The sequence below is a fragment of the Lonchura striata genome, chromosome 21, assembly GCF_050655825.1.
Source record: "Lonchura striata isolate lonStrDom1 chromosome 21, ASM5065582v1, whole genome shotgun sequence".
Classification (NCBI taxonomy): domain Eukaryota; kingdom Metazoa; phylum Chordata; class Aves; order Passeriformes; family Estrildidae; genus Lonchura; species Lonchura striata.
In genome coordinates this window covers 7507010-7526731 of record NC_140723.1, presented here as the reverse complement: position 1 = coordinate 7526731, position 19722 = coordinate 7507010, and the positions used below count along the sequence as shown (strand labels likewise).

Here is a 19722-nt window from a genome sequence, read left to right as displayed (position 1 = left end):
CGCGCTCGCTGCCGCCCCCCAGCGGGCGGGCCCGCCAACGACACGCGGTCCCGCGGCGCCCCCCGGCGGGCGGGAGGACCCGGCGCAGGGCGGTGCCGGTCCGCGGCGGGAACCGGGACCGGCTCGGGGCTCCGAGCCACCAACCCACGGCTTTCACTGCTCCTATAAACCGGGTGATGTTATAAATCAGATCATTTAGTAGGGTCTGCTATTTCTATTTATTTCTACTATAGAAATTTATATATTCTATATAAAATATAATTTTTGTGGTTTAGATATTTCATATTTATGTATTAAACTATAATTAATATATTATAAAATAAAGATACATTATAAAATTATACCCTGTATTATAATATAAATATTAGAAATATTTATAAATATAATATCTATATTATATCTTATATATTATATAATACATAATATAATTTATATTATATTATATTATATTATATTATATTATATTATATTATATTATATTAATATATAGTATTATAATATATAATATATAATATATAATATATAATAATATATATTATAATATATACATTATATACTATATATTATAATATATATTATATATAACATATTATATACTATATAATATCTATAATCTATAATATATAATATAAATATTATAGATATTATATTTTATATTATAAAATTATATTTTATAATTTATCTTTTTATAATATATATATTTTATATATTTTATAATTTGTATAATTTACATATTCTATATTAACTATATATAGTTATATATATAACCATATATATATATATAACTATATATATAGTTATAACAATAATATATAAGTATATACCATATATTATAGTATTACATATCCTATAAGGTAGATACGGTATGTAAAATATATGTATTAGATACTGGGTTGTATAATATATATAAAAAATATTTTTTTATTCTATGTTAATTAATTAATATAGCTATATTATATATTAATATTACGTGTTTACATGATTTCTATTCTAAATAAATGGTTAAAAGTCATCAGAATCCCAAGGGAGCTGGGGGCTGTGGGAGCTCCCAGATTCCTCACCCCAGGAGCTCCAGAACCTTCTCTGGATATTACGGAGCACAACACCCAGGGGGGAGCCCGGCATGGAGCAACAAAATAATCACATTAGATTAAATGAGTTCAATTAACGGATTTGTGCGTTCTCCTCTAGGGAGAGGCAGCGCTCCCATCCACACTTGGGATCCACATCTTCCCTTGGATCACCGCCCTTCCCACCCTCCTCAGACTACTCCTCTCAACCATCCTAAAAACGGGCTAAAATCCCCTGCTTTTGGGTACAATTATGGGAAAAACTCCCAGATTTTACCTTCCTGGCGGATTTTTACACACAAAGCCACCCCCGGCAGACACGGCGATAACAGGAAGGAGCCATAAAGCCGTGAAAAGTTTAAAGACATTTATTTAAAATACAATTTATAAAACGTTTTCTTTCCGGCGCAGGTTTGTTTTTATTTTTTTAATTTTTTTTTTTTGGGGGGGAGGGGGGTGGGGGTGGAAACCCACGGTGCCGCGTCCATCCTCCCCCTCCTCGGGATGAAGGCGCTTCCCACAGGAACGCCGCCGAGCCCTGCCCGCGGGCGGGACGTGTCCTGGGCACCGTGTCCCGGGCACCGTGTCCCGGGCACCGTGTCCCGGCGCCGGGACAGGAGCAGGAGCAGCCGGAGAAGGAGATTTCAGTGCTGGAAAAAGGGATTTCGGTGCCGCAGGTGGAAATTTCGGTGCCGGACACGGAGGAGGCAGCGATGCGGCGCCCCACCGGCCGCTCCGGAAATCCGGTGGATTCGGGAGGTTTTTGGCTATTTTGAGGCTATTTTTTTTTTTAGGAATAATTAAGGAAAGGCGCAGTGAGTACAGTTATTGCTGACGTCCTTCTCCCTCACGCTCCCTGCTCGGAGCTCATCCCAGCCCCCAGGCTGAGGGGGATGAGTGAGATCCCCCAAAAGTCCCCAGGATCCCGGGGGGAATCCCGGGGCAATCTCACCCCACCCTGAACCGAGGAGCTCATTAAGGTTCCCGGGATCGCTTGGATACACAGGTAGTTTCTATTTTCCCGTTTCTGTGGGATTTCAGCCTCATTTCCTCACAGGGCTTTTCGTGCACATCCAGACTGGCTCGTTCCCCCTCGAACGTACTGAAGGCAGCACCCGGATGCAGGAATCCATCCCAGACCTCCAGATCCTGGCCCCTCCAGGAAGAGCATTTAGTGTTCATCCAATCCCTTGATATCAAGTGATGCTCAGCTTCATCCAGGGGGGAACATCTCCATATTCCTGGGGAGCAGCAGCCTCCCCGTCCTCCTCTCAGGACGATCCCTTCCCTGAAGCCTCGCTGCCTCCAGGGAGATGGGGGGGATCATCCAGGCTTTCCCCAAGGCTGGTCTGGTTCCTGGTTCTGCCGTTCCAGGAGAGCTCGTACCGTCCCTGCGCCACCGGGCCGGCTCCTCGGGATATCCCACTGCCCGACGTCACGGCCGCAGCGGCGCCGGAGCCTCTCTTCCTCCTCCTCCTCCTCCTCCTCCTCCTCCTCCTCCTCCTCCTCCTCCTCCTCACATCTCCCTAATTCTTCACCGCCCAGCCCTCTGCGGCCAGACAGCAGGCATTTGCACAGGGTCACTCTGCATTCCCTTCTTCCCAAACACAAAAGAACCCAAAAAGGATGTATTTTAAGCTTCTCCTCAAAGCCAGCAGGGAATCGGAGCCAAGCTTTAACAGGAGCAAGATGTGAACTGGGTCTGACTCCGAGGTACCTGGGGGTATCCGGGAGTTCGCTTCCATGGCAGTGGAAATGGAGAAACGGAGAAGGAAAAGCATGAGCTTGTCATCCCAAAGCCATCACATTCATGGAAATCCATTGGAATTCCCTTCGTAACACTCAGCTGCCTTTCTGGATTCAAACAAACGGCTCCAACCCTTCCCACGCACTCCGCCGATCCAAGATACAGAAAACAAACAGAAAACCAAATAAAGGAACCTAAAATCCTTGGAAAGAGAACTCGTTCTGGAAGTGATGAGGACAACATGCGTGGCCGGGGAGGCTTCCCATCTTTTTTTTTTTTTTTTTTTCCCTTAAATGCCAGGTTTCGAGCACAACGAACGTTATTGCTGGCGCTTGCTCCGACCCGAGCGGGACACGCACGACTCCCTGCGCCCGGCCGAGTCCGGCACGGCCCCTCGTGTCCCCCGGCCGCGGGGACAGCCCTGCCGGGACGGCCGCTCACAGTGGGTGGAGAGGGAGGTCACAGTGCGTGGGGCTGAAGGTCACAGTGGGCAGAGCAGAAGGGTCACAGTGCAAATCACCCCGGGAGGTGCCCTGGCCCGGGTCCGTGTGTCCGTGCCGGCGGAACGGCGCCTCCGCCTCTATCTGCGCTGCTTGAAGCCCTGCGAGCCATCGGGGCCCAGCGGCTGCCGGATCACGTTGTTGGGCTGCCGGCTGTCCTCGGGCTGCGAGATCCGCGGCGGCCTGCGGACAGAGGGACAGAGGGACAGAGCTGAGCCTGAGGGACAGAGGGACAGAGGAGCAGAGCTGAGCCTGAGGGACAGAGCTGAGCCTGAGGGGACAGAGCTGAGCCTGAGGGACAGAGGGACAGAGCTGAGCCTGAGGGGACAGAGCTGAGCCTGAGGGGACAGAGGGACAGAGCTGAGCCTGTGGGGACAGAGGGACAGAGCTGAGCCTGTGGGGCACTACTGAGCCTGGGGGGACAGAGGGACACAGCTGAGTCTGCAGGGACAGAGGGACACTGCTAGGGCCGGGGGACAGAGGGACACAGCTGAGCCTGTGGGGACAGAGGGACACAGCTGAGTCTGGGGGGACAGAGGGACACAGCTGAGCCTGTGGGGACAGAGGGACACAGCTGAGTCTGCAGGGACAGAGGGACACAGCTGAAGTGCAAGGACACTGCTGGGGCCTGGGGGACACCAGGAGCAGGGCTGGGGCTGCAGGGGCACACGAATGAGGTGTGCAATTCCGAATGCTTTGGGGAAACCCCCGCACCACGGGAATCTTGTCACGTGCTCTGAGGGCCCCAGCACAGGAAGGACATGGAACAGGTCCAAAGGAGCCTGCCAAGGTGATCAGAGGGATGGAGCAGCTCTGCTGAGGAAAGGCTGAGGGAACTCGGATTGTTCAGCCTGGAACAGAGAACCTTTGGGGTGACCTAAGTGTGGCCTTCCAGCACCTGAAGAGGCCAACAGGGAAGATGGAGGGACTCTGGACAAAAAGCCTGGGGGAATGGATTCCCACTGCCAGAGGGCAGGGATGGATTGGATATTGGGAAGGAATTCCTCCATGGGAGGGTGGGCAGGCCCTGGCACAGGTCTCCCAGAGCAGCTGTGGCTGCCCTTGGATCCCTGGAAGCGTTCCAAAGGCACACAGATGTGGCACCTGGGGACACACACAGCAGTGCCAGTCAATGGCTGCACTCTGATCCTGGAGGGCTCTTCCAGCCTCAATATTTCCAGGGTTTATGGCCTTACCAGACATTTCCCTCACTGCCGGGCAGCTGAGGCTGTGCTAACAGAGCTCTCCTCTCTCTGTGCCAGCCCAGCTGCGCTGCCCAAGGAGCCCACCCCCCCCAGGCCCACGGGGCTGCTCTCACCTGTCCAGGATGGGCTTCTCCTGCTCCTCCTCGGGGCTGGCGCTGCCCAGGATGCGTTTCCTGGCCTCGGCGTACTCGGCCTCGCGCTGGGCCAGCGATTTGACGGGGAAGGCGGGGCGGCTGGCCGAGTGCGGGCTGCTGAGGACGCCGTTGCTCGTGGGCCGCTTGAGGATGCGGATCTGGGGCGGGGGCCCCGCGGGGAGGCTGTCGTCCTGGATCACGATCGGCACTTTGGGAGGAGATTTGGACTTTCTGCTGTTGGGAAGAAAAACACGGGGTTGGCGGTTGTTTTCCACCCGGAGTGTGAATGCCTCGTGCTCCGATGCCCTCCTGTGATTGAGAGCAGCCTGGAATAATTAAAGGCCTCGTTACAGTTGAAACTCTAAAGGGCAGCTGTGGCTGCCCCTGGATCCCTGGCAGTGCCCAAGGCCAGGCTGGATGGGGCTGGGAGCAGCCTGGGACAGTGGAAGGTGTCCCTGCCATGGCAGAGGGTGCAATGGGATGAGCTTTAAGGTCCCTCCAACCCCAACCATTCTGGAATTCCATGCCCCTCTCAGCCCTGACAGCAAATCCCACTTCTCCTGGTGGACACAGCTCCTGCACACCCCAGCCTCGTTAGCGTGGCCTCTGCCCACAGCACTCATTAGCAGAGGGAGGTCACAGTGTCACACTCCAAAATGTTTCCCTTCTGACTCTGCTGGACTCCAACCCCACCCAGCACCTCCCAGTCCAGCAGCCGACACCTTCAGATCCAGTGACCCGGAGCCTTGGCCGGCAGGTGACACCCAGGCCACCCCCATGGGTTTGTCTGGGTGACACACAGGAGACATTCTGCCTCCCCGGTGACCTGCCCTCCCTGAGCACCGTGACACGAGCAGGGGACAGCCCCCAGGCCAGGCCAAGGTCCATCCCCAGCCTGTGGCTGCTCCATCCTCCCGGAGCGGCCGATGGAGCACTGGATGAGCTCAGAAAGAGATGGAAAACCAGTCCCTGCTGTGTGTGGCACCATCAAACTGTGCTGAAGGAAAGGAACAGACACTGGGTAAAGCTTCAGCATTTCTAGTTGAAGATATTGGTATAAACACCTTGATTTCATTCCCCGCATTCCCTCTCGCCAGGACACCCAGCCTGTCACTGCCATGTCACTCCTCGGAGCCAGCCACGGCCCCAGCCACCATCTGAGTGTTTTACAGTCCCTTTTCTGCATGGAACTCCCAGAGGATAAATCCCATGACTCTCTAAAAACCCCAACAACAAAGGACTTGTCAGCAGTGATTAAAAACATTTCTGGTAGGAGAAAATAACACAGCCCTGCCCAGGCCCAAAGGAAGCAGGGAAAGAAATGCATTACACAGCAAGTCAGTCCAGAGCCAGGAGCTGGGATTACCTGACTCACCCATTTCTTCCCCTCTTTCTCACACAGCTTCCCCCAAGCTGGAGCTTCCTCCAGTGCGGAGGAGCCGGCTCTGAAATCGGAGCACTCTCAGCTTTCTGCTGCATCCCAAGGTTCCAAAGGCCACCTAGTGGCACTGAGTCAGGGATTCCCTGATTCCCTGATTCCCAACCCTGCTCGGTTTGAAGCTGTTTCCCCACTGTTCCCACTCCCCAGGCCTTCGGCTGTCCAACAGCACCTCAGGAAAATCAGGATTTTACCTTTCCTTCTGTGTGATCTTCAGCTTCTTTTCCAACCGTCTGTCTATTTCCTTGAAAAGAAGGAGATAAAAGTAAAACCACAAAGTTTTTAATAAAATGAAGACCAATCTTAGTGTGGAGGTTGGAGTTTGAGCCTGTCTGGGCACACATTTAATTTCACTCTTCCAAATACTGATCTATAAAGGGGGCGGTGAGTGTGTGATTCCATCTGAGGATTACTTGGGGACCAAGAGGCAGGGAAAAGCAAAGCCACCGTGGATAACCCATGAGAAAAGCAGAACCACCAGGAGTATTGTCGCTGTTGAGGCAGGATGGGAATGAACAGACTTGACTCAGAAGGCTGCTGAGAGTAAAACTCTGATTTATTCAAAATACTGCACTGGTCCCAAAGTGAAAACAACCCACCCCATTGGTGCAAAGTGCTTGACGCACAGTGACAGAACTTAACTGTAAACAATGTGAACAACAAGAGAGATAAAGAAGGAGTCATGTTTGTCCTCTTCTCTGCAAGGTGTCCTGACAAACACTGGCCTCCTTCTTTAAACAGAAAGGGGGAAATGTGGGACTCAGATTCAGTCAAAGAAAGAAACTGAGAGTTTCTAGCCAGGCAGATGCCTGGGAAAGAGCTGGAGAAGAATGTAAATAATTATAATAATTCTTTATCTCTCTTGTTGCTCACATTGTTTACAGTTAAGTTCTGTCACTGTGCATCAAGCACTTTGCACCAATGGGGTGGGTTGTTTTCACTTTGGGACCAGTGCAGTTGGCCCTCACAAAGCTCTGTATAAAAGATCAGTGTGTTTTGAATAAATCAGAGTTTCACTCTCAGCAGCCTTCTGAGTCAAGTCTCTTCATTCCCATCCTGCCTCGACAGCGACAGGGTATTCTGCTGTAAGCAGCAGCACATCCACAGCAGGCCGTGGATCCGGCACGGGGCCGCTCATCACTCTTTTAACCACTTCAGCAGGCAAAAAACCACCCATGAGGGCAAAACCCCACCGACTCCACAGCAATTCCAGAGCAATTCCAGAGCAATTCCACAACAGGCATTGCAGATCCAGGCAGGGAGCAGGCCAAACCTGCGGGGCAGAGGAGCAGCAGCGGCCACGGCCGGGGCGATCCCGGGGGAGCCGAGCCCCGTGCTGGGGCAGGGCTGGCTGGCAGGGCCACATTCCTGCCAGGAGAATGCCCTGCCCTGCCCCACAAGCTCCAGGGAGCCTCCCTGGGCTGCTTTCCACACGCTGCAGTCAGCCATGGAGTCACCCACGGGCACATCACCAACACAGCCGGGCTGTGAGCGCGGCAGCCTCTGCCCGAGGCTGGCTGCACCTCGGCCGAGCTGGCCACAAGCAGAGCAATCAGGCACAGAAATTTGGCTAAGGAGGAGTGTCAGAATCTGTGGTGTTGGTGATTCCCAGATTGTAGAAAGTCTCCGTCAGCCCTGCTGCCAAAGCAGAAGCCATAATTGGTCTGTGCTGGTTTCCAGGTTGTTTATTCTGTTGATCTCTCACATGTTCTGCTGCCCTGCCCAGCTCTGTCCTGCAGGGCAGCGTGTGGGGCTCTGCCCTCAGTGGATGTTACAAACATTAAATACCAGAAACTCCCTGGGCTGGATTTACAATAACGTGCCAATATCTGTCACCTACGTTGGACAGTGTGTCCCCAGCCTGAACCAACAGAAAAATGCCAACACCACAGTGAGACATGGAGGGCATGAAGAAGGAGAAAAAGGACAAGGCACACCCAATTTCCTCCAGCTTGTGCCCTTTGGACCCCTCATCTAGAATCCTAAAATTTTACTTTTGCACCCGTGCCACACTTAATTATTACTGATATCAAACACTCAGAGCTGGTAATTCATCCTGTACGATGGAAAACTCTTTTCCATGGCCAGAGATCACAGCCAGTGTCTCTGGGGGCTCTGTCCAGGGGGGTTCCTGACCCCTGCCAGGGTCCCAGGGCAGCCAGAGGGAAGCTCTGCATTCCCACAGAGGAGAACCAAGCCAACTTTCAACCCTCCTGCAGGTGACCTGCCCCAACCCCACCGGTATTTTTAGATCCTCATGACAGCTCCCTTAAAAGAGGCTCCAAAACATCTTTTTGCATTTGATTTAATCATCAAGGAAGGTGTGGGGGAAACACTACCTGACAGTGTCCTAGTTTAGCCAGCTGATAACTGGCACTACAGAAGGAAATTCCAAACTCGTGGCAGGAGGCAGCTGCTGTATTTTGAGGCCTGGCTGCTTCCCTGTGCTGCCAGCAGAACCACAGAGGGCACAGCTCAGGAGAGGAACGGGTTTGGACAGAAATTCCCTGCCCCTGTCAGCAGGGAAGCAGCACAAGTCACTACAAGATGCCAAACCACAGTGTCGGCTGCTGGTCATACAGGCCACGGCAGCCTCCACCTTAAAAGGGAATAAATCACTTCAGGAAGATAAAAGGTGGGTGAGAGGTTGAGTTTCCTGCCCAACCCTGTCCTGGGAGGTCACAAAACCAGGCTGAGCTCCGCAAGGCAGGTCTTGGGCAGAGCCTCCCGGGGAGGGCAAACACCTGCAGCTTCCTTCCTCTTCAAGGGGACTGGGAGGAAGGAAAATCCCATTCCAGAGCTGCTCAGGAGGGAGGGAAATGTGTAAGAGCTGCCTCCTGCCCCCTGAGAGCAGGGGGTGGATATCCCTGAGGATATGCATCCCTCAGGATATCCCTGTGGGGCAGCTGCTGGCAAACAATGGAAGCCAAGTGAGGAGAAGGGGTTGGCTCCTCACCATCGTGGCCTTGAAACTGCATTTTTCAGCCTCCAAGAGTTCATAGGAATAGCCCCTATGAAATACTTCAGCACACAGGGCAGAGAGACAAGAGGAAAACAGGGTGAAAAGGGGGCAAATACACTCAGGAGCTTCTGAAATCATCCCACTCTTGAGTAGGAACAGGGCTGCTGAGCCCTCAGGTGGGACTGTGGGCACGGAGGGGTCACAAGCCACACAGCAGCCCTGGGGAAGGCTCTGTTCTGCTGCCTCCTGCCCGGCAGGGGAGAGGTGGCCTGGCAAAAGTCACAGTGCTGCAGTGCTGGGGGCTCTGGGGTGAGCCCTGGGGCTGTTCCTGCAGTGCTGGGGGCTCTGGGATGAGCTCTGGGGCTGTTCCTGCAGTGCTGGGGGCTCTGGGGTGAGCCCTGGGGCTGTTCCTGCAGTGCTGCTGGCTCTGGGGTGAGCCCTGGGGCTGTTCCTGCAGTGCTGGGGGCTCTGGGGTGAGCCCCGGGGCTGTTCCTGCAGTGCTGGGGGCTCTGGGGTGAGTCCTGGGGCTGTTCCTGCACTGCTGAGGGCTCTGGGGTGAGTCCTGGGACTATTTCTGCACTGCCGCTTGCTCTGGGGTGAGCCCTGGGGCTGTTCCTGCAGTGCTGGGGGCTCTGGGATGAGCTCTGGGGCTGTTCCTGCACTGCTGGGGGCTCTGGGGTGAGCCCTGGGGCTGTTCCTGCACTGCTGCTGGCTCTGGGGTGAGCCCCGGGGCTGTTCCTGCACTGCTGCTGGCTCTGAGCTGAGCTCTGGGGCTGTTCCTGCACTGCTGCTGGCTCTGAGCTGAGCTCTGGGGCTGTTCCTGCAGTGCTGGGGGCTCTGGGGTGAGCCCTGGGGCTGTTCCTGCACTGCTGGGGGCTCTGGGATGAGCTCTGGGGCTGTTCCTGCACTGCTGCTGGCTCTGAGCTGAGCTCTGGGGCTGTTCCTGCAGTGCTGGGGGCTCTGGGGTGAGCCCTGGGGCTGTTCCTGCACTGCTGGGGGCTCTGGGATGAGCTCTGGGGCTGTTCCTGCACTGCTGCTGGCTCTGAGCTGAGCTCTGGGGCTGTTCCTGCAGTGCTGGGGGCTCTGGGGTGAGTCCTGGGGCTGTTCCTGCACTGCTGGGGGCTCTGAGCTGAGCTCTGGGGCTGTTCCTGCAGTGCTGGGGGCTCTGGGATGAGCTCTGGGGCTGTTCCTGCACTGCCGCTTGCTCTGGGGTGAGCCCTGGGGCTGTTCCTGCAGTGCTGGGGGCTCTGGGGTGAGCTCTGGGACTGTTCCTGCAGTGCTGGGGGCTCTGGGGTGAGTCCTGGGGCTGTTCCTGCACTGCTGGGGGCTCTGGGGTGAGCCCTGGGGCTGTTCCTGCACTGCTGGGGGCTCTGGGGTGAGCCCTGGGGCTGTTCCTGCACTGCTGCTGGCTCTGAGCTGAGCTCTGGGGCTGTTCCTGCAGTGCTGGGGGCTCTGGGGTGAGCCCCGGGGCTGTTCCTGCACTGCTGCTGGCTCTGAGCTGAGCTCTGGGGCTGTTCCTGCACTGCTGCTGGCTCTGGGGTGAGCTCTGGGGCTGTTTCTGCACTGCTGGGGGCTCTGGGATGAGCTCTGGGGCTGTTCCTGCACTGCTGGGGGCTCTGGGATGAGCTCTGGGGCTGTTCCTGCACTGCTGCTGGCTCTGGGGTGAGCTCTGGGGCTGTTCCTGCACTGCTGCTGGCTCTGAGCTGAGCTCTGGGGCTGCAGCCACGGTCTGACTGCGAGATGCTGCAACTGCAGGGCGTCACCTCCACCTCAGCACAGGTGATTCATGGCACTGTCACCGAGCCCCAGCGCTGCCAGACAGCCCCACACACTCCAACCACAACCTGCAGCCTCCCCTGCCCGAGAGAAATGAAGCTTTTTCATCAACACAAAAACTTATTCCAAGGAATGCTTCAAAACCATCCCAACTCCTTCACAGCCTGTTTTGCTTTTCCCACTCTGGAGCAGGTCATTTCAGCAAAATTCTTGGTATCTGTCTCCAAATCCCCAAAACTGCCAGTGGCCAGGGAGCAAACACGTGGTCCTCGACCATAAACCAGTGCTCCATGCTTGGGGAGCTCCTCACCAGGGATCACACGGGGTCCTGGAAGCTGGAAAAGACCTTGGTATTCTGCAGACAGGGTTTTGACCAGCTCAGGATTTTGGGGAATTTTAATGCCCAAAGCAAGGCTGTGCCCAGGATTCCTGTGAGGGAAGTGACTGCAAGGGGAACAGAGCTGCAGTCTGGGGTCAGGCAGAGCACCTCAGTTACTGCTCTGCAGGAAAAAAAACCCCAGAATCCCTGAGATTGGAAAAGTCCCCTGGGACCGTCGAGTCTGTCCTGTGCCCAATGCTCTCCTTGTCACCCAGCCCAGTGAGTGCCACACCAGCCCTTCCTTGGACACCTCCGAGGTGGGATGAGCACTCCAAACCTCCCTGGGCATCCCCTGCCAAGGCCTCAGCTCCCTTTCCATGGGGAAATTCCTGCTGGTGTCCACCCTGAGCCTGCCCTCTGTTCCCTCTGCTCCTGTCCCTGTCCCATGGGAGCAGAGCCCAACCTGGGGCTGTCCCCTCCTGTCAGGAGCTGTGCAGAGCCACAAGGTCCCTCCTGAGCCTCCTTTTCTCCAGGCTGAGCCCCTTTTCTGCTCCCTCAGCCCCTCCTGGGGCTCCATTCCCTGCCCTGGACACGCTCCAGCCCCTCCAGGTCCTTCTTGCCACGAGGGCCCAGGACTGGAGGTGCCTCAGCAGAGGGGACAGATCCTGCCCTGGCACAAGGAGCACAGCCAAAATATCCCCTAAATTCCAGCCTCAGCAGCTGATGGAAGCTCTGCGCTCCCTGCAGAACACGAGGCTTCCTCCCCATGTAGGGATCTTGGCAGAATAACAGAAACCAACCATTCCCACCAAACACACCCAAAGCCCTCCCACCCACCCCAGCCACTGTCAGTCCTACAGGATCCACGGAATTCCTGGCGCTGCTGAGGGGATTCCAGCTGCCTCCAGACATCCACTGAAATTTTGGGCAGGAAAATCTCCCTTTGTGTTTAAACAGATGGCCAAAAGCAGCTCCCCTCCTCACACACCTCTCAATGTGTCAGAAATTGTGCTTTCTTCTAAACACAGGCACTGACTCTGCATTTTCCAGGAAGCTCGGTGTTCATTACTGGGATGTTTGGAATTGTCGGAATGGAGCGTTTGAACACCACGTGCAGACACAGCCCCAGCCCTGAGCAGCCTCGCAGCTCGTGACAGGGATCACTGCACCAATTTAAAAAGCAGAATCACCTTGGCACCGCTCACTTTTAATTAAAATCAAATCCCTGCTGCTGCTCCGCACGGCTCCGTCCGTCTGCCTGCTGATGTCACTCCCTCTCCTCTGCTGTGTCACGCTGTCACCGTGGGGGTAAGGAGATAAAATTAGGAGCTGACTCGGAGGGCAAGTGCCAGAGGCACTACAAACACCACAGGCATGAGCTGCCTGCAGAGGCAGCTGGATGTGACATCCGAGGACCTGGACAGGTCACTGTGGACACACCCCAGGTGTCCATCACCTGAGGAGCCCTTCCAGCTCCTCCTGCCCACACAAACGTATCTGCATCACCGAAAACTAAACCTGCTTCACGTCCCCCTGCAAAACCCCCTCCCCAGAGATTAGTAAGGAATCTCACCCACCTATTTTTAGGGCTATTATTTGTGGATGCCAAACAGGACCCAAACAAACAGCCTGAAGAAGATTGTGTTCTCTGACATTTAGGCTGCATGTGTGGACAAGGACGTCATGGAAACTGAGCTCCAGCCCCACCACAGCCACCCCTGAGGAAAACAGCCAAGAGGATCCATAACCCCCCTTGGAATGCAGACACAGACCCCAGGACACGAAGCTGCTGCTCAGATCCCACATTCCCGTGGCCTGGCATCCCAAAGAGCCACCCCAGCCATCAAGCTGACACCTTGGGGGTGTTCCTGGTGAGCTGGAGACCCTCAGCACCCCAGGAACATGTCCTTCAGGAGGGGATTGTCCTGCAGAGTGGGATGGAGGCACATTCCCAGGCAAAACCAGAATATTGGGAAGCACAAGGGCTGAGCCAGCCGTGCTGCTGGCCAGAGAACCTGGTGGGAAGAAGTGCAAAGCCCTGTCCCCACCCCTGCCTGCAGACTCCAAACACAAGGAACACCAGCAGCTCCCAGCCCGCCTGATCCAGGCAAGGATAACAGGATGGCTGGCTTGGATCCCAAGGTGAGTGAGTGACCATGACTGAAGGTGTGAGGAAGGCAGAGATTTGTGTGGATCGCTTCCACTGGGTGGATATTTCCCCCTCTTCCTCCCAAATTCCTCTGCGGAAATCCAGGGGAGCAGACCCGGTGCTCTCCTGGATCTCTAGTAACATTCCAAAGTTCTAGAAAACCATTAACCACATTCTCTGTTCCCAGCACAACCTTCCACCCCTTCTCACCCCAAAACGTGGAACATCAAACCCCAGAACGAGTGAATTTCTGCTGGAGCTGGATCCTCCCAAAACCACAGCCTTGTCTGCTCCTTACAGCACCACTGGATGCTCCGGCAATTCCAGACAGAGACAAACTCCAAATCCTGTCTTTTTTTTCTTTTTTTTTTTTCTTTTCTTTAGGAAACAAAAACAAGTTTTAAGATCTGAGGTCACCAGAGCTGTTGATGCGGACCTGAACCTGGAACTGCTTCCCCAAAACACCCTCAGGAAAGAGCAGACATTGGCAGTCCCCAATCTCCTCGTTACCCACCTACTTCTCTCCTCCAAAGAGAAATTAATCTATGAATTACTGCAACATTCCAATTCCTGAGGCTACTGGGGATCAGCCTGCTGCATTAACTGGTCCTCCCAGTCGCTGTGCCACGCTCAGGCCTGGCAGAGGCAGCCCCAGGTGTTGGTGTCTCCATGGCAGATGCTGCTCCTCAGCATCAGGCACTGAGGAACAGGACATGGAGTATTTTTGGGAACAAACCTGCTGGCGCCACAGGACATTCCCAGCATGGATGTTTAGGGGTGGGGGAAGCACTCAAGGGGCAAGCAGCTCCTTCTCCCTTGCTGCAGTAACCCCAAACCAACCCTCACTTCCCACTGGTCATTCGCAAACTCCAAACCTCCCATTTCTAAACAGAAAACCTCCCTCTGCCCAAGCAACACCAAGCAGCAGAAACAGAAACTTCCATTCTCAATTTGAATACTCTTTTTGGACCAGTTACAACACCTAAAGCAAATTTAGGTGGAAGTTTGCCCAAAATCTTTTTGGTGTGGAAAGTCCAAGTCCATCCTGGGTTTGTGGCAGGACAATGGCAGCAGGAGAGGGGGGCTCTGCCCCTCTGCCCCCCAGGTGAGCCCCTCGGCACCTGCAGAGCAGCCCCAGCCCTGGCCCAGCACAGGGAGGAGCTGGAGCTGCTGGAGCCAGGCCGCAGGAGGCTCCAGGGGGATCCGAGGATGGAGCAGCTCTGCTGGGAGAGCTGGGAATGTTCCCCTGGAGAGGAGAAGCTCCAGGGAGAGCTCAGAGACCTTCCAGGGCCTGAAGGGGCTCCAGGAGAGCTGGAGAGGCACTGGGGACAGGGATGGAGGGACAGGGAATGGCTTCCACTGCCAGAGGGCAGGGATGGGTGGGATATTGGGAATTAGGAACTGTTCCCTGTGAGGGTGGGCAGGCCCTGGCACAAGTGCCCAGAGCAGCTGTGGCTGCCCCTGGATCCCTGGCAGTGCCCAAGGCCAGGCTGGACGGGGCTGGGAGCAGCCTGAGACAGTGGAAGGTGTCCCTTCACATGGAATGGGATGAGCTTTAAGGTCCCTCCAACCCCAACCATTCTGGAATTCCATGCCCCTCTCAGCCCTGACAGCAAATCCCACTTCTCCTGGTGGACACAGCTCCTGCACACCCCAGCCTCGTTAGCGTGGCCTCTGCCCACAGCACTCATTAGCAGAGGGAGGTCACAGTGTCACACTCCAAAATGTTTCCCTTCTGACTCTGCTGGACTCCAACCCCACCCAGCACCTCCCAGTCCAGCAGCCGACACCTTCAGATCCAGTGACCCGGAGCCTTGGCCGGCAGGTGACACCCAGGCCACCCTCATGGGTTTGTCTGGGTGACACACAGGAGACATTCTGCCTCCCCGGTGACCTGCCCTCCCTGAGCACCGTGACACGAGCAGGGGACAGCCCCCAGGCCAGGCCAAGGTCCATCCCCAGCCTGTGGCTGCTCCATCCTCCCGGAGCAGCCGGTGACCGGGCACGGGGCAGGTTTCCCTCCTGGGGACACTGCAGGCAGCAGCTGGGAGCTCAGGCTGCAAACTCCAGGGGGAAAAGGACACACAAGGAGGTTAATTCCGTGGGGTTTTTAACCTGGTTTGGGTTGCCAGAGTAATGTTTGACCTGCAGGGAACCAGGGAATGTCCCGAGCTGGAAGGGACCCACAAGGATCAGAGTCCAACCCCTGGCCCTGCACACACACCCCAACAATCCCAGCCTGTCCAAAGGCTCCTGGAGCTCTGGCAGCCTCGGGGCTGGGACCATTCCCTGGGCAGTGCCCAGCACCCTCTGGGGAAGAACCTTTCCTGATCTCCAACCCAAACCCCCCTGGCCCAGCTCCAGCCCTTCCCTGGGTCCTGTCCCTGCTCACAGGAGAGAGCAGAGCTGTCTCCCCCCTTGGGATGAAGCTGAAAGAGATTCTGACCTGAGATCAGTTATTAAGACTCTGACACACTCAAATCTTAGTTGGCAAAGGAATAACCAATGAATCCATTTGCCAAGCACCAATTCCAAGCTGAGGATCACCCGTGACCATGGACACATTCCAGTTTTGGAGCCCAGCTTCCCACCTAACATTTAATTATTGGTTTAGCCAGGTAAACAGGCCTGAGTGTCACCAACTGACCTCTCATTTGCGTTTGCCAGCTGGGCCACTCAACATCACAGGAAAACAAACCAGGAATTAGGACTCATTAGTGTTTTCTGGCCTTTGAAGGCCTTTCCACCCTTACTCCTACCTCAGACAACTCACACGTTACTCAGGCCCTGGTTTTCCATCTGTAACTCCCATTCCACAGGCATTCCAGGGCTCTCCTTAGACACCAGGGAGGTGACAGGGACCCAGAGGCCCCAGGGAGCTCTGCTGCACCCTGTGGCCCTGGCACAGGGGACCCTGCCAGAGCAGAGGGCACTGAGGGGTGGCACGTTCCCAAGGAGCTGCTCCATTTCTGGGGCAATTCTGATGGCAAAAGAGCAAGAGACAAACTGAGGCCACGTTAATCACCCAAACAGTCACCTGAGGACTGGTTTTACAGCTCTCTGAGTGACCAAACTCAGCTGTGTGGGGCTTCTGGGGGTTTTCTTCAACCTAATGAGATTTTCCTGGTGCCTGATTTGGGAGAACTGCAACAGAGAAATGAGGTGAATTTTAATTAGGAGGCCATGGGATCTCTGTTCAGCCCAGAGCTGCCTCTTGCTGACAAAACTTCTTTAAGGCCTTGAACAAAAACTCTCAGCCTCACCAAAAACTACAAACAAAAACCCCTCAGAACTAAAAATCTGATGTATTTGCTTTCCCAATGAACACACTGTGGGTGAAATATTAAAAAATTACATGCTAGGACACAGACAATGTATCTCGTAAAACCCAAAATCCTGCTACATCTCTACCGTTCCCTCATGTGCTGAAGGGTCTAAAAAATAAAATAACTCAGGTTCTCAACAGTGTGAAGTATCAGCATCACAGAATCACAGATGGACTGAGCTGGAAGGGACCTTAAAGCTCATCCAGTGGCACCCCTGCCATGGGCAGGGACACCTTCCACTGTCCCAGGCTGCTCCCAGCCCTGTCCAGCCTGGCCTTGGGCACTGCCAGGGATCCAGGGGCAGCCACAGCTGCTCTGGGCACCTGTGCCAGGCCTGCCCACCCTCCCAGGGAACAATTCCTAATTCCCAATATCCCACCCATCCCTGCCCGTTCCCTGTGTCCTGGCACTGTCAGATCTGGGTGTGTTTGGAGCTGCTCCTTGGTGTCTCTGTTCTCCTGCAACCTCCTGAGCCCCAGCCAGGACTGCCAAGCCCTGTGCCTGTGTGCTGGGATCCACCTTGTGCTGCCTTGGGTGGAAGAAAACCACAGAACCAGGGAATGTCCCGAGCTGGAAGGGACCCACAAGGATCAGAGTCCAACCCCTGGCCCTGCACACACACCCCAACAATCCCAGCCTGTCCAAAGGCTCCTGGAGCTCTGGCAGCCTCAGGGCTGGAACCATTCCCTGGGCAGTGCCAGCACCCTCTGGGGAAGAACCTTTCCTGATCTCCAACCCAAACCCCCCTGGCCCAGCTCCAGCCCTTCCCTGGGTTCTGTCCCTGGACACAGGAGAGATCAGAGCTGCCCCTCGGGAGGATCTGCTGGTGCTACAGCAGAGCCTCCTCCTGCCCTCGCTGCCCTGTCCCCACCTGCTACCTCCTCTGGCTGTGACTTTGGGACACCCGAATGTCCCCAGCAGCACCAGCATCCATCAGGATCACGAGAACCACGGGACAAGGGGAGGCTGGGCTCTCCTGTGCTCCATCCTGCTTCCTGTGGGCACCACCAGCAGCTCCAGGGCTCCTTCCTGCCAGGCACAGAGTGAAATCCCCTTCCTGCCCCCCAGGGATGGCCCAGGGCAGCTCCTGCCCCTCTCCCAGCCTGCACAGGCAGCTCACTTCCCACACCCCTCCAACTGCTCCGCAGGCATCCGGAGCCCAACAACTGCAACAGCAGCTGCTCCTCCTGCCAGGCCTACAGGAGCAGCTGGGGGAGCAGAAAAGGGGCTCAGCCTGGAGAAAAGGAGGCTCAGGGGGGACCTTGTGGCTCTGCACAGCTCCTGACAGGAGAGGACAGTCAGGGGAGTCGGGCTCTGCTCCCAGGGAACAGGGACTGGACAAAGGGAAATGGTCTCAGGCTGGGCCAGGGCAGGCTCAGCTTGGACACCAGCAGGAATTTCCCTATGGAAAGGGTGCTGAGGCCTTGGAACTGCCCAGGGAGGTTTGGAGTGCCCATCCCTGGAGGTGTCCAAGGAAGGGCTGGGTGTGGCACTGAGTGCTCTGGGCTGGGGACAAGGTGGGGATTGGGCCCAGGGAGGACTCAGCGATCCTGGAGAGCTTTTCCAACTTCGAGGATTGTGTGATTCCCCAGGGAATCTCCCTGCTCATCAGCACAAGCCGCTGAGGTCATGAGCACGAATTCCCGACAGTCTGGACTGGCAAAAGGGGTGAGAAAGGACAAGTGACAGGGATTTCTCCTTCTAAGGAAAAGCACCTGGGAGGTACCAGCAGGAAGGACAAACTGAGAGGACGCTCCATGGCAGGATTGGAGCATCAGGACCATTTTAAACCATTACTCAAGGCCACAGTCATGGGGCTGCCGAGGCTGCAGCCGTGTCCGTGCATGGAGCGCTGGAATTAACTCCGATCCCCCGGCCTTGGCAGGAGGGGCGGGCGAGGGCTGCGCTGCCAGCCTGGCACTGGCCCCTCTCGGGCGTTCGGTTACAGGCTGGATTTTGCTCCCTGCCTCTGGCCAGCTGTAACCCAATCCCTCGCCCACAGTGTCCCGTCCAGGCTCCGGAGGTCCGCGTGCCCTCTGATCCTCGGGAAAGCGCTGAAAGCAGAGTTTGCCCGGCGGAGTTTCCCCTCGCAGGGGCGGCTGTATGTGCAAGCACAGCGCTCACAGACTCGGGTCCCCGAGCGGCGATGCCAGCCCAGCTCCGGAGCCGCTGCTGCAGCAGGGCCCAGCCCCAGCCCCGGGCCGGGACTCCCGGCGCTGTGCCCGGGGACGGAACACGTTCCGACCGGGGAAAGGCCTTGGGTGTGCGCCCGCAGCCCCGCCGGGGGCGCCGCCACGCCGGGGTCGCACATCCCGGCTCCGCTCGCCCCTCCTGCCTCACCCCGCGGCCAGCGGAGCTCTGTGCGAGCCCAGGGGGGTTTGCGCACCGAGCAGCGGAGGACGGGCAGGGAGCTGCTCGGAGGAGGGCCCCGCAGCACCGGCGAGCAGCGGGGCTGGGGGCGGCGCGCAGCCCCCCGCGCCGAGCGAGCCCGCGGTCCCTTTAAGAGGCCTAGCAGCGCCGTGCGGCCGCCGCGCCGCCGGACGCGCCCCGCCGCCGCCCCCTCAAGCAGCGCCGCGCCGCGCCGCCCGCCCGCGCCTCCCCCCGGCGCCCCGGACCCGCCGCGCCGCGCCGCGCCGCCGCCCTCACCCCGCTGTCGGCCGCCTCCTCCCAGCTCTCCGCGACCTCCTCATCTTCCATTTTAATTCCCGTCCGCCGCCGGGCCCCGCGCCCCGCGCATGCGCGCGCCGCCCGCCGGCCCGCGCCCGGCAACGCACGCGCGGCGCGCGGAAAGGGCGGGAAGCGGCGGCGGGGCGGGGCGCCACAGCGCCCCCTGGCGGCCGGGAGGACCGCGCTCGGCGCGTGCGTCTGAGGCGTTTTCCTTCCATTTTTGTGTTTTCCTTCAATTTTTGTGTTTTCCGGAAGTTTTGAGATGTTTTCCCTTAATGAGATATTTTACCTTAATTTTGGTGTGTTTTCCCACAATTTTGAGGAGTTTTCCCTTAATTTTTAAGTGATTTTCCTTGATTTTGGTGTGCTTTCTCTTAATTTTGGGGCCTTTCTCTTAATTTTGGTGTGTTTTCCCACAATTTTGAGGAG

At 56.0% G+C, this 19722-nt stretch overlaps 1 protein-coding gene and 1 long non-coding RNA gene across 3 annotated transcripts; one reads left to right on the top strand and one right to left on the bottom strand.

The window, feature by feature from the left end:
* Positions 1 to 3: 3 nt before the first annotated feature.
* Positions 4 to 1477, top strand: LOC144247438 (uncharacterized). Its single transcript, XR_013341155.2, has 2 exons — positions 4 to 173; positions 1192 to 1477. It is a non-coding gene; the product is annotated as an uncharacterized LOC144247438 (long non-coding RNA).
* On the bottom strand, positions 1424 to 19365 carry SZRD1 (SUZ RNA binding domain containing 1). Of its 2 annotated transcripts, none has more exons than XM_077788193.2 (4): positions 19273 to 19365; positions 6289 to 6338; positions 4636 to 4890; positions 1424 to 3500 (listed from the first exon to the last, which is right to left on the bottom strand). In XM_077788193.2, exons 1-4 carry the CDS (start codon positions 19321 to 19323, stop codon positions 3398 to 3400), a joined length of 459 nt encoding a protein of 152 aa, XP_077644319.1. In that variant the 5' UTR covers positions 19324 to 19365; the 3' UTR covers positions 1424 to 3397. The 2 variants fall into 2 exon arrangements, with proteins under 2 accessions (XP_077644319.1, XP_085414707.1); XM_085558581.1 differs by having other exon boundaries at positions 4636 to 4887.
* Between the last annotated feature and the right edge of the window lie 357 nt (positions 19366 to 19722).

What these genes read in the sequence shown, in the direction of transcription:
- SZRD1 (XM_077788193.2), bottom strand. Translation starts at nt 19,323, where the DNA reads ATGGAAGATGAGGAGGTCGCGGAGAGCTGGGAGGAGGCGGCCGACAGC. An exon ending in AGGAGGCGGCCGACAGCGGG is followed by an intron (nt 6,339 to 19,272) that starts GTGAGGGCGGCG and finishes CTTCTTTTCAAG; the next exon opens with GAAATAGACAGACGGTTGGA. An exon ending in AAGATCACACAGAAGGAAAG is followed by an intron (nt 4,891 to 6,288) that starts GTAAAATCCTGA and finishes TCTTCCCAACAG; the next exon opens with CAGAAAGTCCAAATCTCCTC.